The 20,425-nt window shown below is 41.8% G+C and overlaps 1 protein-coding gene across 2 annotated transcripts; it reads right to left on the bottom strand.

The window, feature by feature from the left end:
* Window positions 1-746: 746 nt before the first annotated feature.
* On the bottom strand, window positions 747-14,614 carry MAPK6 (mitogen-activated protein kinase 6). 2 transcript variants are annotated; one of them, XM_071441546.1, is made up of 6 exons: window positions 14,453-14,614; window positions 8,479-9,685; window positions 7,697-7,841; window positions 4,556-4,720; window positions 3,720-3,921; window positions 747-3,119 (listed from the first exon to the last, which is right to left on the bottom strand). In XM_071441546.1, exons 2-6 carry the CDS (start codon window positions 9,031-9,033, stop codon window positions 2,021-2,023), a joined length of 2,166 nt encoding a protein of 721 aa, XP_071297647.1. In that variant the 5' UTR covers window positions 9,034-9,685; window positions 14,453-14,614; the 3' UTR covers window positions 747-2,020. The 2 variants fall into 2 exon arrangements, with proteins under 2 accessions (XP_071297647.1, XP_071297648.1); XM_071441547.1 differs by lacking the exon at window positions 14,453-14,614 and adding an exon at window positions 13,791-13,890.
* Window positions 14,615-20,425: the final 5,811 nt, after the last annotated feature.

Below are 20,425 nucleotides of genomic sequence, written 5' to 3'. Positions count from 1 at the left end.
GTGCCACACTCAAGGGCCACAGATCCTCGTTTTAGGCCAGTTGCAAACGTGCTACCTGCCAGAGGAGCAGGGATGGAAGAATCTGGAGGAACTAAAGCATTGTCACAGGAAAAGCTGTAGGAGTTTGCCAGTAGCTTTATTGTACAGTTAATTAGCTCCCTCTGGAACAGCTGTGATGGCAGCAAGGGGAAGAGAAATACATTCTGTTCTAGGGCTGGCTGCAACAGGGACCTGACCTGCACATTTTGTAACATCCCACAGCAGGTACCTGGTCATGCTCCCAAAGCCTCCTCATGGAAGTGGCTCCAGCCAGGCTCTTGGCTGAGGAAGCTGCAGGCTCACCTTCACTCCAGGCTGCTGGCAGTGCAAAGGGGCTCTCACACACACACTGCAGCTTTTCCTTTAGCACTCATCTGGCTAAAACTTTGATAAAACACTAACTTGGGTCACTTATACTCCCAAAGTCAATTGTTTTTTTGAACAGAAATGGTTATGGACACTGCTGTATATTTGTGCTTTCATACCCACCCCACTACAAGGGATTTTCCTTGGTGCAGGCTGCAGGCAGCAGGACAGAAGGAAACTCTTGGGAGTCTCCCTGCAGGATGCTGCATCCCTTCCAGGGAGAGCTTCTCATGCTTCCATGAGCACCCTGTGTTAGGCAGTGTCCCTCAGAACTGCCCCAGCTGCAGCGCAGCAGCTGCTCCTCCTCTGGCAGGGTGTGTACAAAGCATCACAAACAGCCATTTTTGCTGGCCATGTTTTTATTTGTTTTTAGTTTTAAACAGGGGAGCCAATGATACATCCAGTATTTCAAAAAATCAGAAGGTAAAACAAATTTTTAAAAGACCGAGATGCTACATGCTATATTTAACCTAATTTTATTCATGCTTGCTTTGGAGGGGGGCTGGGAGTGGGACAGGAATCATTCGTAAAAACATACAGTAAAAACAAAATGTCTCACCATATAGAACTTTAACCTACAGTAATGTTGTACCTTAATTATTTCCATGCACACAACTAACATTACAAAATTTTTAAAAAATGAACACAATTAAGACTTCTAGGAGCATTTGATAATAAAGCAATTCCTAATTTCTTTTGTAGAGATCAAGCACCTCCAATTACAAATTCCTATACACAGTGAGTGCTTTACTTGAAATGAAAACTAAAAAATAAAAATAAAAATGTATTGGATAGCCTCAGAATAAGCCGATGTTAATATATATCCAGCTATGTAGGCAATAAAACCATAGTGCTAAACAAAAACTTTTATCTGAAAAGTAACTCAAAAATTGACTTTCTATAATTACAGAAATATACTTATTTGCTAAAATAAATAAAAGTGCTGCATATTAACACTTCACTATAAAGAATGCATACCAGAACATTTATAAATATTGAATGATTTTCAATAGGAATAGCTACTACAATAATGCTGGCTAAATAGAAGTGCATAATGAGAAGCACTATGGGTGGTTAATGTTTTGCCACATACTGCTGTTACCTTGAGGTAGATAACACATGCGTACCAAATTCTGCATTCATTTCAGTTGCTGCTGGTATCATGTGTCTAAGAAATGTGTAGAGTATGAAAAACTCTAAAATACGCATGAATGAAAAAAATGTTTCGGGAAAAATAGATATTCTCATGCAATTATGTACAGTCTCACTGTGTAAATTTCAAGGCAAGGTTCTTTTTCTGCAAAACATGGACACTGTTTTACTGAGAGAATGTTTTTTTTTTTACTTGGTTTAGTGCATTTTTTTGTTACCTCCTGCATTTTGCATTATTTTGCTCTATTCTTTAATTTTGTGTGCAAACGACATGCCAGTTTAAAAACAAAACTAACTCATGTATAGAAAGTAATTCTGGATTGTAAAAACAATGGTAAACAGAAAACTAACGAAATCCATACCAAAATTACACCATCTGATTCAAGTAAAAAAATTACTTACACTAGTAATAAAAAAAGACAAACACATCTCATGAATATAAAAGAAATGTCTGCTGAGTGTTTTAGTTTAGATGTTTCAGAATGCTGCTGTAGGTTTTGTGGGGAATCTGGGGAGATGATTTCATAGCAGAAGGCGTTAGCGTGGCCTGGATGGACTTGAGAGGCGAACCAACAGGGCTGTGAAACTGAGGAATACCTATGGCCTCAAGCTGCTTGTTGAAGAGGAGTTCCCCACTGTTACTGAGAAAGCTCTCTTCTCTTTCCTTCTCCCCAAGCTTCCCCTCTTCTACTGGCTCAGGTTCTAGCATTTCAGCATCTTCTTTCTTACTAAAAAATTTGTCCAAATAACTGGTGTAAGTATTTTCTTTTTCAACTTGTTCATCTTTCCTTACTTCGCAACAGAACTGGTCTATGAGGAAGCATCCCTCCCCACCACTGACAAACTGACTGTCCCAAGAAGTTTGGTACAGAGCTTCTAACTGTGCCAAATTGGCCATTCCTTTCTCCTGCTTCTCTCTGCTCACCGACTTCGATATTATTCCTTTCAACTCTATCTGAGACACTGAACTATTCAAGTCATTTAATTTATCAACATCAGTAGACTCATGTTGTAAACTAAGCTGGATGGTTTCTGCTATAAAAGAATCAAAGTCAAACCCCTGATTCTTCTCCCTTTCTTTTTCAACAAGTTGCTGTGATGCTTCCTCAAGTGCTATCTGAGCTTTCACCAACCCATTCTTTTCACATTTAGACTTGCCTTTCTTGTCAGACTTTTCTTTGCTTTGTTCCTTCCAGTTTGAAAGATCTATAATAAGCTTGGGCTCATAGTAATGGTTAACTTCACTGTCTCGCCAAACTAAATTATCTAGGTATGAAGAGGACCTCATTTTGTAATTACAAGTGTGACTACATTCCAGATCACAATACTTGTTTTCGTGGTGATCTGAATACTGCCAGCAAGGCTCCGTAGAGAAGTGGGTGTCAAAGGCAGGATCCTCCAGGTACTTTTCACGATCTCCATCCAAATATTTGCGAGGATCCACTTGCACTTCTTCTTCATCAGTAACGTCAGAAAGAGCCCTTGGATCACGCTGAACTTCATCAGCTTCATAGTTATTATGAATAGGCCAGTCATGGTCTGAAAACTGACTTTCATGGTATCTGTAAAACAATTTCCTAAGTGTTAGCAGCTAAAAACAGCCCTCTGGCTCCCAAAACACAGACAGTCAAGTTTAGAAATTCCCTTACAAAATAATGACAATTCAACACAAAGCTCTTCCTTAATCCAACTGGGTACCTCTTCCAGGTTTTTAATTTAATCTAGCAAAAAGAAACAGAATTATGTACAACAGCTCACTCCATGTACAGAACTTTTTCTAAAGTGTGTTTAATTGAATTAAGATGACTACTGTGAAATCTCTTTACTACAATATGCATTAAGCATTAGACAAGACAATCATAATTAAAACTCTCCTTAAACAAAGTTTATTTTTAGAGAAGTATTTTGGGGAAGAAAACAATAATGGAAATATTAACTTTAGATTCTAGAGTCCTGAGGGCAACTCAGGAATCCATCAGTATATCCAAGTCACCACTAATGGATTATAAATCCAATGAAAATGCTATAAGAAAATAAGAAAATTTTATTCTCAGGTCAATTCAAGAGGGAGAAACACAGAAAAGGAAATCAAGACCATGAAGCAATGTCACTTCAAGCACAAACCCATCCAGTTATGTTACCACAGTAAGTGATAAATTTACCTTTCCCAATTATAAATATGGCTGTGACTTTCATCCATTAGCAGAATATCATCAACCTCATCTTCAATGTGAAAAGGATGACTTGAAATAGGCTCATCCGTTGGAAAGGAATAAATGCTCATGTAAGGATGGGACAAAGCTTCTTCTGCTGTCAATCGATCCATGGGACTAAATGTCAAAATTTGCTCCAGAAAGTCCAGTGCTGTAGAATATAAGCTACCATTAAATAGGAAATTTCTGACATTTAGAACCTAACATTAAGGTGCAGTGCTTTGCTCTAGAGCCTTCTAGTTGTTTCAAAGCTTCTAGCTGCCTGTGAAGTACCAGCTCCTGACACTAAGTGCCAAATATGCATCCTGCAGCCATCAGAAAAAGAGAGAAGTCAAATCTAAGATTAGCCATAATTTAACTTAAAGCATAAAAAATAGCAAGAGACAGAAAGTTTCAAGCTCAATCAGTATCCACCAATGGCTACCAGGAAACACTGCTGCTGGTTTGGCTGGGAGACTGTTTTTAAAAACATCTGAAAGACCGTCCTTCTACAGTGACTCCATTCCAATGTTCCCTTGTATTTCAAAGGCCAGTGTCTCAAAACAGCAATTCCAGTGCAAACAGGTCCAGCAGAGATTGACAATTCTACTCTAAAGATAACCAAGCAGCCATCATGGAAGTAAATTTCTTTTATTAGTGCAGAAGACAATCCTTCTTCAGACAACATGGATTCTTCTAACTGAAACTTGCTTTTAACAATCACACGTCTGCACCTCAAAGCTGCACACTTCTTGATGATTTTTGAAACATCAAAACACTGAATCAAGGATTTTTTCATTACTTACCTTCAGGACTGATGCCTGGAAGCAACTGAGTTAAAGGTTTGTGTGGCTCAGTCATATCGTTTCTAATGTAAACTGGAATTACATTGAGAAGCTCCTGACGGTCCTCCTCATGTACGACAGGAATTGATTCTAGAATCAACTGCATCTGTTCAAGTTCATGTGCACCTGAGCACCAAAAGAAAACACAAGCTGCCATTTCAACTTTAAACATTTCTAATCCCTGTATATGAAAGGCATGTCAAAATTTTGTACTCTGAGCAGCTATTTCCAGTAAAAGATTATAATCTCCTGCAACAGAGGAAAGGCTGAAGTTCTGAATTTAAATGATAATAAATCTGAAGAGCTCTCAAGAAATGCTGTGGCATATGAAGAGCTGCTACTCACAGATAAAGAGACCTAACATTAAGCTTTTGTAAGGGTGCCTTCACCATGGATGAGGTACTCTACAGCAATACCCTTTTTATTATACACCAAATACTGTTATCCTCCCCTTTCAACTGATCCACCTAATTAATACAGTATCTGACCTCACTTTGAATTGTTTGTCCCTCACTAATAAAAACAGTAGTAGTTTAGCTCAGAAAGACATTTTGCAGACCACAACCATTTATATTAATATTCTACTCTGAAATCCTGCATTAACTGTCAAGTGCAAGACAAAAATCACCTGTTGGTTACATAGAGTGATGCTCTTTTTGAAAAACATACTCTATTATGATTGAAATTACAGTACTCTTTAGCACTACCTGAAGCTTCCCTGGGTAAGAACAACAAGGGCCTATACAGCAAGTCAATTTTGAATAATGAACAGCATCTATATTCAGTACTGGAGTACCCAGAAATACAACCTGCCAACTTCAGCTCGTTGCTCAGCTCCAAGGAGGATGTAGGATCCTAGAGACTCAACTAGCAGATGAAATTATATAGGATTATTTGCATGCCAATGTTTCCTTCCTTCACCAAGCAGCTCTGGGCAATCACAAACAATACTGATGTATGTGACAACACATATAAAAATAAATGGGGCCAGCAAGAGACTCTACCATCTCCAAACTTCTCAGTTCACTTCATGCCTGCACAGCACAGCAGTCTGCACTGCACATCCTATCACACATCTGCCAGGTGACTTGAAAAGCTGAGGCAAAGTCACTGCAGAAAATCTGACAGAGCTCCCCAAATGAATCAGTACTGCTTTGTGTTAATGTCTTTACTGGACTGAAAGATCTGTTTTGTTCTACTTCAGACTACAACAAATTACTTAATATGATCTATCAGATGTTATATTGCTTGTAATTTGCTGGAAAACAGATTCTACTGTGTAATGAATACCATCCTAAAAATTAATCAGCTTTCTGTCCACTATCAGGGAAATAACTATTGCAAAATATTCATTTAGAACAAAGAAGTAGAGAAGTTGTTTGGAAAAGCTACTGAATTCCACTGTCTCAACTTCCTTTCCCTCACTTGTTCCAGGATTCTGCAATATTAATCTGTATTCTTCCTTCCCATTCTCATCAGCTTTCTGAACAGCAGGATTCCTAAGGGATGGTTCAGAAGCAGACAGGAAGTTGCAATTAACCAAATCAAACCCTCCAAACAACTCTGCAGAAGAACTTTATTCAGAGTCTCAGGGCAGAATAACTGTCATATCTCCAACCATCTTCCCTTTCCAAATGCATGACGTCAAGAAATCCATTTTTCTTTAGATTAGAAAACCACGGCAGTGCTAAATTTTCAGAGGGGCACATCTATATCTAAAATATTTTTCTAAGTATCTACTGAATGCAATTAAGGCATATAAACAAGCCTACAAATTTAGGATTTTGGTGACTAAGACCAAGTTTTTAAACAGAATTCTAACTCTCTGCACAGCAATTGGGCCAATAAAAATTGTGACAAATACCAATGATACTCAAAGGAAAAAAACCCAAAATGCTGGCAGTTGTGATCAGTCTATGCTGAATGATGAAATCTGCAGACTTTCTCCCAATGGCAACCTAATAAATCTTGTATCAGTCAAGCATTTAATACTCTGGGGACATGACTCCAGTAGTTAGTAACTCAAGGAGTGAAAAACTCACTGCATGTTAAGAGAAGCTTCTGCACGTATTAATCACTGATTTATACTGAATAATGCTTTCAATTGACAGTTCTTAATGGGAAGAAGGTCTCAATTCTATTGCCTTTTCATGCAAAGCTAAGAATGACTGCAGAGGTGTGCTTTCAGTCCATAGTCCTTGTGTCTAAAGGAATGTGAACTCTGAAATGCAAGCTTAGCTCTCAGAGGTTTTATCTGTATTACTCCTGTAATTCAGACCAACAGGAGCAAATCCAAGAGTGAACCTGAATGAGACAGCTGCTGCTGAGGCCCTAGGGTGCACAAAAATAAGCATTTCAGAGGCATTTCTGCAGTTTGCTCCTCTGCTCTCACGGACTGAGTGCTGGTCAGCAGGTGGTGATCTCCTATAATGCAAATAACAGTTTCACTAAAATGCTCTAGTTTGTGCTCTGAGCTAGGTCAGCAGCATGGTACAGGATGGCCATCAAGAGATTGGCTCCAAAAATTTCCACCTGATCCTAAACAAAGCTCTAATATAAATACACCCAATGAAACTAAAGCATTGCTTCCTATCTTACCTGAAACAGTTGAAAGTTGCCCATTTCCTTGCTGTATTGCACTAAATTTTACACCTTTAAATCTATGCCCCTGAGGCTTAATAATTTAAAATATAGAGAAGCAAGAAGTGATTAGGTTGACTATATTAAAAAAAATAAACTTTATGCATACTCAGGGTATTCATAATCTTCAAATACTCCCTGGATGCACCAATTCACACATGTATCAGAACACTTCTTAAGCAATCAATAAATTTAGCTTAACACAATTACAGACATATTTACCATGTATGACTTCTACAATAAATTGTGATTTTTATCTAAATGCACACCAATACAATTAACAAAATTGAAATGTCTTCTGCTTTACAGACACATCAATTTATAGTTTATATAAGTGCACAATAATATAGCATATCTGATAGTGACTACTGATGTTAGCCACAATAATCAATCTTTCCTGGGGAAGATAATTAAGCAGTGCCACTCCTTCTATGAATATAACACTGATTTTATTCTACCCACCTGCAAAAAGGGTTTTCCCAGTCAGCATTTCAGCAAAGATGCAACCTGCAGCCCACATGTCAATGGCTTTAGTGTAGTTGTTAGGAGAAAGCAAAAGCCGGGGCGATCTGTACCATTTAGTAACCAATCCTTCAGAAAGATGGCCCTAATGAAATTAATTAAAAAATTTTATTAGATTTTGAAGACTTATGTTTTTAATTTATTTTTTAATGCACTACTAACAAGATTTTTTTAGTCTCAGAGTCCCAGGCATTATATTGTGTGCATTCTACTAAACCTTCTGCCTTTACAAGTATCTTTATAAGTGAACAGCAACCATATACAAATATGACACTATTTATTAGTCAAATGAGGTGCTACAGCAAAACTTTCTCATTCCCAGATGCCAAAAAAAATGCAGAGATGATACTGGACTCTCTTGTGAAACACCTAGACCAGGAGGACAGTATCTCTAAACCAATCCCCCAAAGTAGCCACAGTTGCACTACGAATGCACTACTAATAATCTTACCTAAGGCTTCTATAATTAAATATAACTAAATGTTGCTCTTAATCTCAGGTTCTGTCTTCACTGTTAAAACCTTTGCTTTTCTGAAGCCATTTAGTAAAAAAGAAAAAAAAACTTTTATGCTTGCAGTGGTTCTATCTGAACTATAGTAGTTCTATCACCATGCTAAGGAGGCCTTCCACAGCCTATCTACCTGTGCAAAAGGGAGAAAGATGCTATTTTAAGAAGGAACAGTTGTCAAAGCATCTCTTAGATATTCCCACTCTCTGCATACCTTGTGGGAATAATGAGGATCCATGATTCGTGCAAGACCAAAGTCACCAATCTTCAGCACCAAGTCTTCAGTATTAATGAAAAGATTAGCTGGTTTGAGATCTCTATGCAGAACATTTGCAGAGTGAATATACTTGAGCCCACGTAGCAGCTGGTACATGAAAAGTCTGGCATGATCTTCCAGTAAAGGGCCTTGCTCTAGCAAATTAGCCAGATCTGTCTCCATGTATTCCTGGACAATGTAAACACAGTTCAATTCTGTCAGGGAGCCCACATCATCTGTTAACTGGCTTCCACTGGGACCAAGAATTTCAAATACTTTGACAATGTTGTCGTGGTCAAGTCTTCTAATAATTTTGATCTCACGTAGAGCATGTTTAACACTCTGGGGATCTGTAAGGACAATTTTCTTGACAGCCACTCTTTTGTCACAGTCATTATCGACAGCAGAAAAAACTAAGCCATTTCCACCACAGCCCAGTGGTTTTAAGTCCATATACCGAGAGCCCAGATCAAAACCATGAATGTTCATGAGACTTTCAAATTTTTCTGCCATTTTAAAATTCTTTACTTTTTTCCTCAAACTACTAAGCTTCTGTAAACACACGGAGACACTTCCACTGGTATCTGAAGGAAAGGTCTTAGAGAAAGGGAGAAGAAACACTTGGCTTTGACTGCAAGATGGTTTCTTGACACTCTCATTTCATTATGAGCCAGCCAGGCCTGTTGTGTCCCCTTGAATTTAGAGCCTGTAAGCTCTAGAACTCAAACTGAGCATAAGATCGAAAGATTGCAGCATTCATAGTTCAAGAAAGGTGCAGCATTTCTGCAGACATTAAAGAAAATACTCACAAGAAACTCAAACGGAATGAAATGACATACTATGCACTCAGCTCTACTGTGCTAATCTGGTTAACATTTAACAAAAATGTGAATAAATATGCACATAATAGGCTTCTATTAACATCCTCCTCCTCACAGTGCAGATACATTCAGTGTTGGACTGGTCCTGAGCAGCGTCATTCTATGGTGCTGGTAAGCACTATTTTTTTTCCTTCTTCCTCCTTTTTCTCTTCTTTGTTTACAGTCTAGTTAAATGGGAAACTGGCAGCTCTTGATTTACAAAAGATGCCTTCTGTTAATGATCAGGTGGCTCCAGCTCACCACAATCACAATCAAAGCTACCATCCATTTTACTCCGTGGCAACCTGAAAAGCAGAGAAAAATACATCAGTACCCCAGCACATACAAAAGTCTTCCTCCTCCCCCAACTCATTGAGTTATCCTAAATATATAACTTATTTCTGTCCAGTTACAAAAAAAAAAAAAAAAATCAATCATCAAAAAAGCTAAACCAATTAGAAATTATATGTACCTTTCACACTTGTGGAGGAAAGCAATAATGACCAACCACCATTTCTAAAACATATATCGTGAACATTTTTGATGTCATCTATTGAATTTACGGTACAAAACAAGAAATCCTCCCTAGTCTTAATATAGAGACTAACAAAGCAAACTTGCTTTGTTAAGAGCTGTTAAGAGACAAGCCAGAAGCAACAGTATCCATAGCATCTGTCAGCAAATTTTGAAATAATTCTTTTCACTAAACTTTTATTTGAAGACAAAATCAGGTTTAACTATTTCACCATAATAAGAGGTAACATGGTCACACAGAAATGGTGGCTTGTACACTCCCAGTATTTACTGAATATACAACACACATCCAGTGCCACTTATAAAGCTTTAATCCTTGTGATCTTGGATAAATTTTACCAATATCTCAAATAATAACTTTGCCTCTATAGACTCATTGTTACAGGAATCATAGGGGTAATTCCTACATATCAGACAAATATTATTGCTTTATCAATTATTTCTATATTTATCCAACCTAGATTACAGAGAAAAACTAGCAGCAAGTACATTTTACAGAGTCACTGATATGTTCTACAACCATTTCCCCTAACATATTGGCTCTTTCAGACATCATTTATTTTTTAATAGTGTAATGAATTCACCTACTATTATGAAAAACCAAACTGGCAATTTTCTCAATAAGTTCCCGTCAGCAACAGCAGAATGTAGTCATAAAGACCACATGGTGCATTTTTGTACAACATCTTCACTTCTTCTAAAAGCTCAGAAATGCCACAACGGGAAGAGTCAGAGGTGTATGTTACACAGTGTGGTAAGCTTTGGGCAATTCCACTACAAGTCACTTGAATGTTCTTCCCCAGCACGTAGAGGTCACATCAAACCACTAAGTGTCTCCTGTTCAATCTCAGATTAACACATTTCAGTTCTTCCCTAAATGTAAAGGTCACCACACAATCCCAACACTTCAGAATTAATTATATGAATGTTTTCCTTTAAAACAGTGCTAGCCTTTCAGTGGGACAACTGGTAGGAAGCAAAACAAGTCTCCTTGCTCCTAACACCAACAAGAGCAGCTGACAGGTTATTAACATATTTTAAATAATGGCCTCAATTCACTAAAGCAATCAGAATTGTATAAAGAAAAAAAAAAAAAAGAAAGAAAGGCACACTGGCAATGAGAAACAAGACTTTCAACACATTTAAATATTAACCTTCCTTTGGCTCAAACCTGACTGCCATCAAGACACAGCCCCAGTGCCCGGCCTTGCTCCCTCCTGGCACAGACCACCTGCCCCCAGGTATGTGGGCAGAACATGACAAACACAGGGGAGAAGGAAACACATGCTATCTGCTGCTCAGTTTGTCTTTTTCAATAGAGATCACCAAATGAGGTATTTCTGAACTGAAAAGCATTGAGCTGCCCTCTGCTGATGTGGTATACCCTGCCACAAGGGTGATCTTCAGAGCTTTCTCTACTCAGCACACAGAACTTAAGATTGCCTTAAGACTCCTTTCTTTGTGCTTTGGCAAGAGTCCTAATCTTAAAGAGTGCTTTACAAAAGTTATTAGTCTCAGTACAAACACAATATTATAGTCTCACAACAAACACTACTACTTTTCCCCAAACTATCTTTAATTTTTAGCAATACTAAGACACTAGAGTGAGAACCCCTTTTAAAATAGCTATGAATTTATTTAAAGAACAATAGTAAAACTTACCCTAAAGAAGACAGCATCAGTGACTATCCAACCCTGTTCACAATTGTAAAACCCAGATGTCTAGCCTCTTGATTTTTAACATTTTTGAACTTGAAAGTATTTTCTCACTCACATGTACTACTTTCAGGTTCACTTATCCTGAGCTGCTGCCAGTACAACAGTTCACATCACCCCATTCACCTTTCACTCCAACATCCCACCACTTGTTACAGAAATTAAAATTTGTACCAATACTTCAAATATCACATTAACTTGAGGACCAAGGCCTCTGTTCAATTACCCTGCATAAAGGTGTATTTTACATCCTTGGGACCATCTACAACCAGTTGTATTCTGATGCATAATTAGGCTTATTGTTTCACACTGCTGATGTCTTCAACATGCAGCAATACCGAAACTGTTTGCACCAGCTGCGTGACACATCTGGAAACTCTCTTTTAGCTAGTTCCATTAAACAGCCCAGGAACAGATTCAAAACTATGCCCATCAGCAGCAAAGAAAAAGATCTACCATCTCTTTACCATAACTCAGATCTTACCCCCTACTGCCATGAGTGAATGCAGCAAGGATAGGACTGCTTCAGGGAGAAAGGGAACTATGGCCAACTCCTGAAGTAGGAGCCCTGCAATTTTCCCTCTGTATCTCTGAAATGATGCATTTTTAATCACCAGTTTACACTTATCCTTCCACCAGGTGTCCACTAATTACAATGTTTTCAGAGAGCCTGCACAACCAGACTGATTTAGCTAAGAAAACAAATGCTAACAACATAAGCAACCAAGCCGGTGCAGCCTTCATTTGACCTGATCCTGCTCCAAGCTTCCTTTCTGTGAACAAATTACTTAATCCCATGTTCTAACCACTTTAAACATATAATGGACTACTGTATAAAAAAAGGGGGGGTTTATAATCCCAATTTGTGCTATTCAACAGGCTATTGACGCAGGCACTGACATTTTCATCTAGGCTGCCACCTTGCCACGACGTCCAGGATTTTTAGAAGTGGTACTTTCACTCCTTCTTCACACAAAGTTTAAAGAGTGAAACACAAAGATATCAGTTTCTTAAGTGGTTTATAACTATGGTTTTAAAATGGGTCAGTTCCTGGGAGAGAGTAACAGAAGTGACCCACAGAAGGGCTTTGAAATGACCCCCAGTGATGATCACCACACTTGACTGGCTTCGGGCATTGCGCAAGCAGCCCCTTCAAACCACGCTCAGCTCCCGCACGTGGATTTATCACAGTTTTCAGGAAACAGGATGTACACTGAAATAGTCAGGTATGAGATGTTTACTTTGTCAGAAATACAAATAAGACTGAAAGATACCAGTTAATTTGATTATGCTGACCATATAATGATCAAATTATTACTCACAGGAGAAAGACCGAGAATGACTAATGATATATTATACAATCTGCTAAGTACTATCCCTTTGACTAAAAAATACGGGGCACAGAACTTTTTTTTTAGATCAGCCACGTTGCAGTCAGTAGGCAGAGTGAGTCATCGTCCAACTCACGAAACTGCTGCTTTCTAAAGCCTCCTACTTGCTCCCCACACTGTTTAGGGAACTCGGTGCTGGCAGTAAGCAAATGTTACTATTAGTTTATAAATCTTCTGAAGGATCTGTAAAAACACACAAGAACCCAGTGTACTTTTTTGTATCGTGTTTAAAAATGGTTTGGCTCTCCCTTTAGATAATAATAATGAAAAGTCCCCAGAAGAAGCCCACCATCAGCTAACCACAGCCTTCTGCACCTCTGCAGACGTGCTACCATCTGCTGTTCCACTGAACAGGTAACCAGTCAAGAGTGGATTCGAGATAACAACCAGACAAGCAAGCACCGAGCTTGAGCAAAGAGCTGAAATGAAAGTTCCCATTTTAGCTTTAGAGCACACAATTTTCTGAACGCAATTGCCAAACCAAAATGCACCTCTATTTTAAGCCACCGCTTTCCGGAATTTGTAACCGGTTTATTAACACATAATGCTGTGACGATGTTGTTTTTATATACACACACACACATTTAAGTAAAAAGCTTGCTGGCAACAGCACCGGCCATACGACAAAACTGCGACCGCCGTTTCTTTTCCCACAACACAATTAACAGCCATTGTCAGGCAGATCCCAAACGGCACTGAATTAGCCAAAAAAAGAGACACATCCTACAGACGCCAAGCGAGAGCATCCTGCCTGCCTAGGCAGGGGTACCTGTTCTCCACATCCCAAAACTCGGGCAGTCTCTCTTCAAGCCATTTCCGTCGGATGTTTCAAGCTACTTATTAAGAACATTAAGTCACTTTTCCCACAAAAGGATCCCGGCGCCTGCGGGCAGCAGGAGCGAGCGGTACCTGTGCCCTATCTGGTTCGGCTCGCAGAACCGCGCCGAACGCAGCAGCAAAACTTCCGCGGACGGCGGAGGCCGGGCCCCCCGGCAAAGGACATCCTTCCTCCCGCCGCCGCCGGGCCGAGCCCGCCCGCGCCGCTGCTCCGGCCGCCCGGGCCGAGGGACCCGCTCCCGCCGTGCCGCGGGGCCAGCCCGGCCGCGGCCCCCGCCGAGCAGCCCTACCTTCAAACGCCCTTCAGGCCGCGCCCGCCGCCCCCGGCACAGGCGGCCCCGGGCCCGGCGCCGCACCGCCGGCAGCGCCCCCCGCCCCCGCCCGCCCGGTCAGCGCCCGCTCGCCCCGCTCGGCCCCGCGGCCGCCGCAGTGCGGAGGGGCCGGGCCGGGCCCGGGCGGAGGGAACGGAGCGGGCCGGGGGCGCCGCTGCCGCCGCCGGGCGGGACGGAGGGAACAAAGCGCCTTTGTGCGGCGAGGCCGGGCCCGCGCGTGCGGCGGCCGAGACCCCCCGCGCCCCCCGCCCCTCGCACTCACGGGCCTTCCCAGGCTCATCGGGGGTGCGCTGCTCACACGGCCGAGCCCCGCGGCCCCGCCACCGGCCCTCGCCCGGCGCCCGCCCGCCTCGCCGCAGTTGCCGCTGCCGCAGCCGCCGCCATGTAACCCGGCGCGGAGGGCAGGGAGGGGCGGCGCGGCGGCGGCTCCGCCCGCCAGGGGCGGCCCCGGGCGGCCCTGGGGAACGGGGGCGGGACAGGGACAGGGACAGGGGTAGGAACGAGAGCGGAGCAGCGCCCGGGTGTCGGTGCGGGCTGCGCTCAGCCGTGCAGCCGGCCCTGTGCCCGGCGGGGCGGCCGCGCGGCATGCGCTCGCTCACCTCACCGCCTCGCCTGTCGGCCCGAGGCACGGCGCTGCCGCCGTGCCCCGCTGGCCCGAGGGGTTCAGCTGTCTCGAAGCACGGCTGGGTCACACGCAGTCCGCAAAGGCGGCAGGTGGAGCGCTGTGCACCGAAGGGAGCTCTGCCCGCCCCGGTGGCCCCTGCGGCAGCCAGAGCAGCGGGACCGGAGGCCCAGCGGGGCCCCGCTGAAGGAGCGCTGTCCTCGGGGCTGTCGGTGTGCGGAGCTCCAGCAGCGACGGGCGGGGAAGCGCCCGGGTGCGCCCCGTTCAACTGGCCCGGCACTAAACGTCCCTCACGGCAGAGAAACAAAGCAGTTGGAGGCAACAGGCGGGCGCGGCGGAGGCAGTTCCTCTCCCGAAGGTGCCGCCTCGGCTCAGATGTTCTGCACTCTTAATGCCATGGCCGATTGGGTCTTCTCCCCACGAGCATCTACAAATTTTTTCCATTGCTATCAGCTCTAGATACCACAAAGGATTTCTGTCTTGCTATAGCATCTCCCTTAACAGCGGCACTACGAGTCTGCTTTTCCCCAAAACCACAAGTAATACAGCAAAATAAAGAAAAATAATGAAAACTTTACATTTTCCCCCGTGAGACTCGTATACAGCACTCTTAGTAAGAGAGAGAAGAGTGAGGACACCAAGCCTCTCGGTATCAGAAGAGCCTTCTGCTTCTACTAACCCAGTTTCGGTACAAGTGTCCAGGCAGGGTGCAGTTTTCCTTTTGCAGTCTCTCATATGCCTTTCCGGTGCAGGATGGCTCAAAAAGTGATAATCAATATTCATTTTTGCAGGTTAAATGCAGGTTATTTATAGATAGTACTAGGACAGAAGTTTTATGCAATAGGGCTCTATTGCTCTGCTGCCATTTGGACAGAAGCATCCAATTGACCCTTGCACTTTTAGATCATGTAACTTTATTTTTTTAAGTAAACAAGTCATACATCAACATCCAAGGATCTCCCCACTCAGCTTTTCTAAAGTTTTTAAAGTAACTTTCAAACTCTCTTCAATTATTCAGCAAACATCCTCTGTTTCAATTAGTCAGATGCACTGCTAGCTCTGATATTGACCCCACTGCCAGGAGAGGTGACCTGGGCATTTGGCAGCGCAGCACTGTGCTCACAGCACACATACAGCAGTCAGTAACCAAACTGACACTTTATATTCCAATGCTTGCTAATTGATAGGCAGCTCACCATGCTGCCAACAGCACTGAAAAGTCAGAAACAAAGCTGCAGTTCTTCTGCCCACCCAGCAAAACAGAGCTGGAAGATTGCTGCACTGCTGCTCCAGAAGGCCTGTATTTAAATACACTCCATAAAGAAAAATCTGCAGGAGTGCACATTTGGAAGAGGTGATGTTAGGACGGCAACAGAGCCAAGCCACAGAGGAGTTTTTACTTGAATTAAAGGAAGAGATTTGGAGCTTAAAAAAAAAGGCAGGAGCAGCAGTGGTTGTATGTCTAAATCCAGAGCTATTTAGTTAATTAAAGAACCCCTCCATCCATACAAAGTATTTTCATTATGAGAATCAAAAGAGCAAGCAGATCCTCAGATTCTAGAGTGCTGAAGTAAGAAAAATTTTATATTACATCCTTGAAACAGCACCTGGAGGGCCCATAATCTGTGTCCAATGGGACTGTTTGCCAATATCTTGTGTCAATTCAGTCAGGTAGAGAAGTTGCACATCCATGGAGTTTGCTCTGCAGCAGCCCAGACTGTTCAAAAGTAGTTTAACAAGCACAGAGGAGGTTTGCAGTAAGCAGCAAGCTTCCTCACTTGGGTAGCACACACTCACTTATTCATCTCCCATAGCCCAGAAGTGCCACCAGTTTCTGGGTCCTTAATTCATAAGTCATGAACTGCATTCTTTTTTTTCCCCTCCAAAATCTTTTCTCTCATTCCAGGAATGTAGTTTGTGGTAGGATTAAGTGAATGAGATCCTTCAATCTAGAGGAAAATCTTGCAAAAGGAAGAGCATGGTGCAGGAATGTTACTTTTCTTCAGCCCCACTATTTTTAGAATTACAATACACATGAGAGTTGCTCAAAATTGTGTGTCTCATGGCAATTTATAACTGTCTAATCCAGCAAATTGCTAATCTGTTTTCAGATTTTTAATATCCTATTGATTAGGCTATAAATTACTGCAACAAGTTTTTTGCACATTTCCCACAAGAATGCAATTTCATAGCATGTAGATTATATTCTAGATGATATCAATTCATTCTAAAACAATGGCAGATATTAACTGTCAGTGAAATGCAGAACAAGAAGAGAACTGGATTTCAAAGGTCGTAAAGACCAGCAATTAAAAAATAATTAGAACTGCAGCAATGATTCATTTATTATATCCAAGTTCAAAAAGATCAAACAGTAAATTCCAGTGTAATATTTCAGTCCTGTGTGTGAATTGTTACTTGTGGCATAAAAGGGAACGAAATATTTTTAAGTGTCCACACCCATTATGATTGGCAAGGGAAGAAAGATTTGGAGACGGTTTGAAAAGGTTGCCCAAGGTAACTTGGCAGCTCCAGGCTTTTGTCTCAGTTTCACTGCTTGACTTACATGTTCTCCCAGAAGAAGGGAGATGTGTCCTAGGATACATTTTTAAGGACTGGCCATATTTCTTACCAAAGTTTAAGATGAATTTTGCATGTGAATAGGGATGAGTTTAAAGGACAAAATCTACTTATTAAAAGGGGATGAGGAGAAGTTCAAGAAACACTCAGTTTCTCTGGCCTCCTTGGTTTATTCCTTCTTATCTGTGCTCTGAGCCCTAAAATACAACTTAGTTGTCTTGGCACAGATCCCAAGAGTTTTTAATTGTTTGAGTTTCCTTTAACTGCAGTCTCTTCCCATCAGCCAATTTCTCTGCAGGTGTTAAGCAAAACCTTTACAAATCAATTGCTCTTCCAGCTTAGTTTCATAGTGCTGATGTTCAGCACAAACAGCCCAGATAAATCTGAGTTTCACTGGCAACCCAGTAGCTCAGGTGGCTTCATTTCCTGGGCACCTTCATTTCCTGCAAGTGTCAGACACTACCTTGCCATAATGGACACAGGATTTTTTTTTTTTTGTTCTTTTTTAACATGAATGGATTTTTCTAACAAGCACTCACTCTCTAGATTAATAAATCTTAAAATATAATTCCAATCAGCATTATTGTCAGATAACCACACAGAAGTTGCCATCTTAGAAACTTTTAACAATGTTTGTGTCAAGATTCCTTTTTAGTTAAAGTTTACTTGGTGGTAGGCAGAGCTCCCTGGGCACAGACAACACACTATCACCTCATTTGGGCTCACCTGGATAGACCTGACTTTGCCAGAACAAGATTTGTACCATCTACATTCTGATCAGCAAAGAAAACTATGACAAAGACTTGGAATAAAGGAAAAAAACATACCCCAAGATCTGCATTCCTGCGTGAAACAACAGACAGACTGGAAAAGAACAGACCCTTAACAGAGGCCAATTCCAACCAGAGGCAGCAAAGTACAAAGGGCAAATGGAGGTGGAAGAAGGAAGTCACAGAAGATGTTCAACTTTGAGGCTAGAAATAAATGGGTTATTTGACATACTTTGGAAATTCTGTAGGACAAAAAGTCATTAAACACTTAAAACAGAACAAGTAATTCTTCCCCCTTGGTAGATCATCAGTGATCTAGGACACTTTGGTAGAGCAGGCCCCCTGCTTAAAATCACACACTTTTATTAAGTCAGGCAATTCCATTGCCTCCTTTTTCTATGTTTTAAACAACACTCAGCACAGGGCAGAGCATCTGCCTAAAGCAGGAGTTGGCAAAGCCATGTCAATAAAGAGAGAAGAGGAAAGCTTAGAAAAGTTGCTTTGTAGCTGGGTCATCACTTGAAGCATTAGCCCTGTGTGTAAGGCTGGAGCTCTCCCAGGTTCTCAGCCTTTCATCATTTCCTCATTAGTTTATCTTGCTCAGAGGGAGCTTGCACAGAATAGCAAACATGCAGAAAAATTTACTGAGGTAGGCAGTTAGGGCTGTATGTGTGTTAGTTTAATTTTTTAAAGGATGACAGGTACCAACATTTTCATACTTGGGTGCTCCAAGTGACCCAAGCTCCTTCTAACTTCCCAGCATGGAATATTGGGGTGTGCTGGAGTCAGGCTGTAGATCCAGTCAGTGGGTGAATCTACAGATGAAAAATATTCTACAAGAGGACAAAGCAAAGCATAAAATGAAAACAAGAAGCACTGAATGTTTTTGTCCCAGCACTTCAGGTGCAAGAAAATTCAGTGTGCGATGGTTCTTCCCCATTCAGACCTTCAGCAAGGCACCATTCTCATCCTCACCTCCAAAACCTCAAGTGAAGTGGTTAGGAGAGCACATCTGCCAACTGAAGTGGCACAGAACACGATTGTTTGAGGCCTCTGTGCTGGTTATTGCATTAGCTGAAGTGCTGCTAAAGTTGAAAGGCAGCAGATATTATTTAAATATCTGTAATACCTTGAGTATGCCAAGGTAGAGAGACTCCCTGGAAACAGGACTGGGTGCTCTCAGCAAAAAATACATTGGATTTTGGATCTCTACTGGAAAATTTCAGCTCTTGGGCAAGATATGAATGCCTGATGATGGATTTATATAGAACAATTCTGTGGTTTTGTAGAACTATTGCATTTAATTGCAGAAATATAGATATTGCTATGCAGAACTGCTCTTGTTCATTCTTATAGCACTGTAAGCTTTCCTACACACAGCATTTTGATTCCTATTACATTACAGAGATAAAGCCTCTGGTGTGATTGTAAATACAGCTGGTGCTGCAGAGTTTGTCATTTAGAGAGAAGAAAAAATTGGACTAACATTCACTAACATTTTCATCCACACCAGAATCCTCTTGAAATACATTTACAGGGGGCAAAGCTCAACACAAATACACGGGTATTGTGAAAAGAGGATGAAACAACCTGCCTTGGGAGGCACTTTAAGAAGCTGTGCCTTTGTGGCTGCTCAGGCAGAGGCCGTGCTGGGGTTGCACTGGCTCCTGGCACAGCGTGCCCCAGCGATCCCCAGCTCAGGGATGCAGCTGTTTCACAGCAAGCAGCACATTGGATGGCAAAGATAAAGGGCCAGGCGGTGCCTGCAGGGCCGGGGCAGGCCTGCGGGAGGCCGATAGCAGCTCTGCTGCTCGGGGTGTGTTTTGGCTGGGGCCAACACCCTTTTTCAGGAGTCCCAAAATAGCACTTATCAAAAGCAGCAGGTTGACTGGAAGCACATTGCTTCAAGTAATGATTGCAACTGTCCCTGCCAGACTCCTACCCCAGTAAGTCTCCTGAAGCTAAAGAGATTGAAAATCTAAGAAATATCAAGAAGTAGGGACTTTTTATAGAACATCTACCATCAAATTATAGGGCGAATACTCAGCATTGCAAAGGCTACCTTGAATCACTTTTGTTGTATTGTCAGACTGCAAAACCCAACGTTTTCGTTTCACTAACAAATATATTTTGGAAACACTTCCTCTCCCTTAAAATTCTGTAACTTTTTCTCAGCACATCTTGCCCTATCTATTTCTAAAGATTTCCACTAAAGACTATTCAATTGCCCATATTCCCCAACAGCATTTATGTCTTAGACTTC

The sequence above is a fragment of the Agelaius tricolor genome, unplaced genomic scaffold (assembly GCF_023055355.1).
Source record: "Agelaius tricolor isolate 1412-34295 unplaced genomic scaffold, bAgeTri1.0.p SCAF_16, whole genome shotgun sequence".
NCBI classification, from domain to species: Eukaryota; Metazoa; Chordata; class Aves; order Passeriformes; family Icteridae; genus Agelaius; species Agelaius tricolor.
This window is presented reverse-complemented; position numbering and strand designations above follow the sequence as displayed.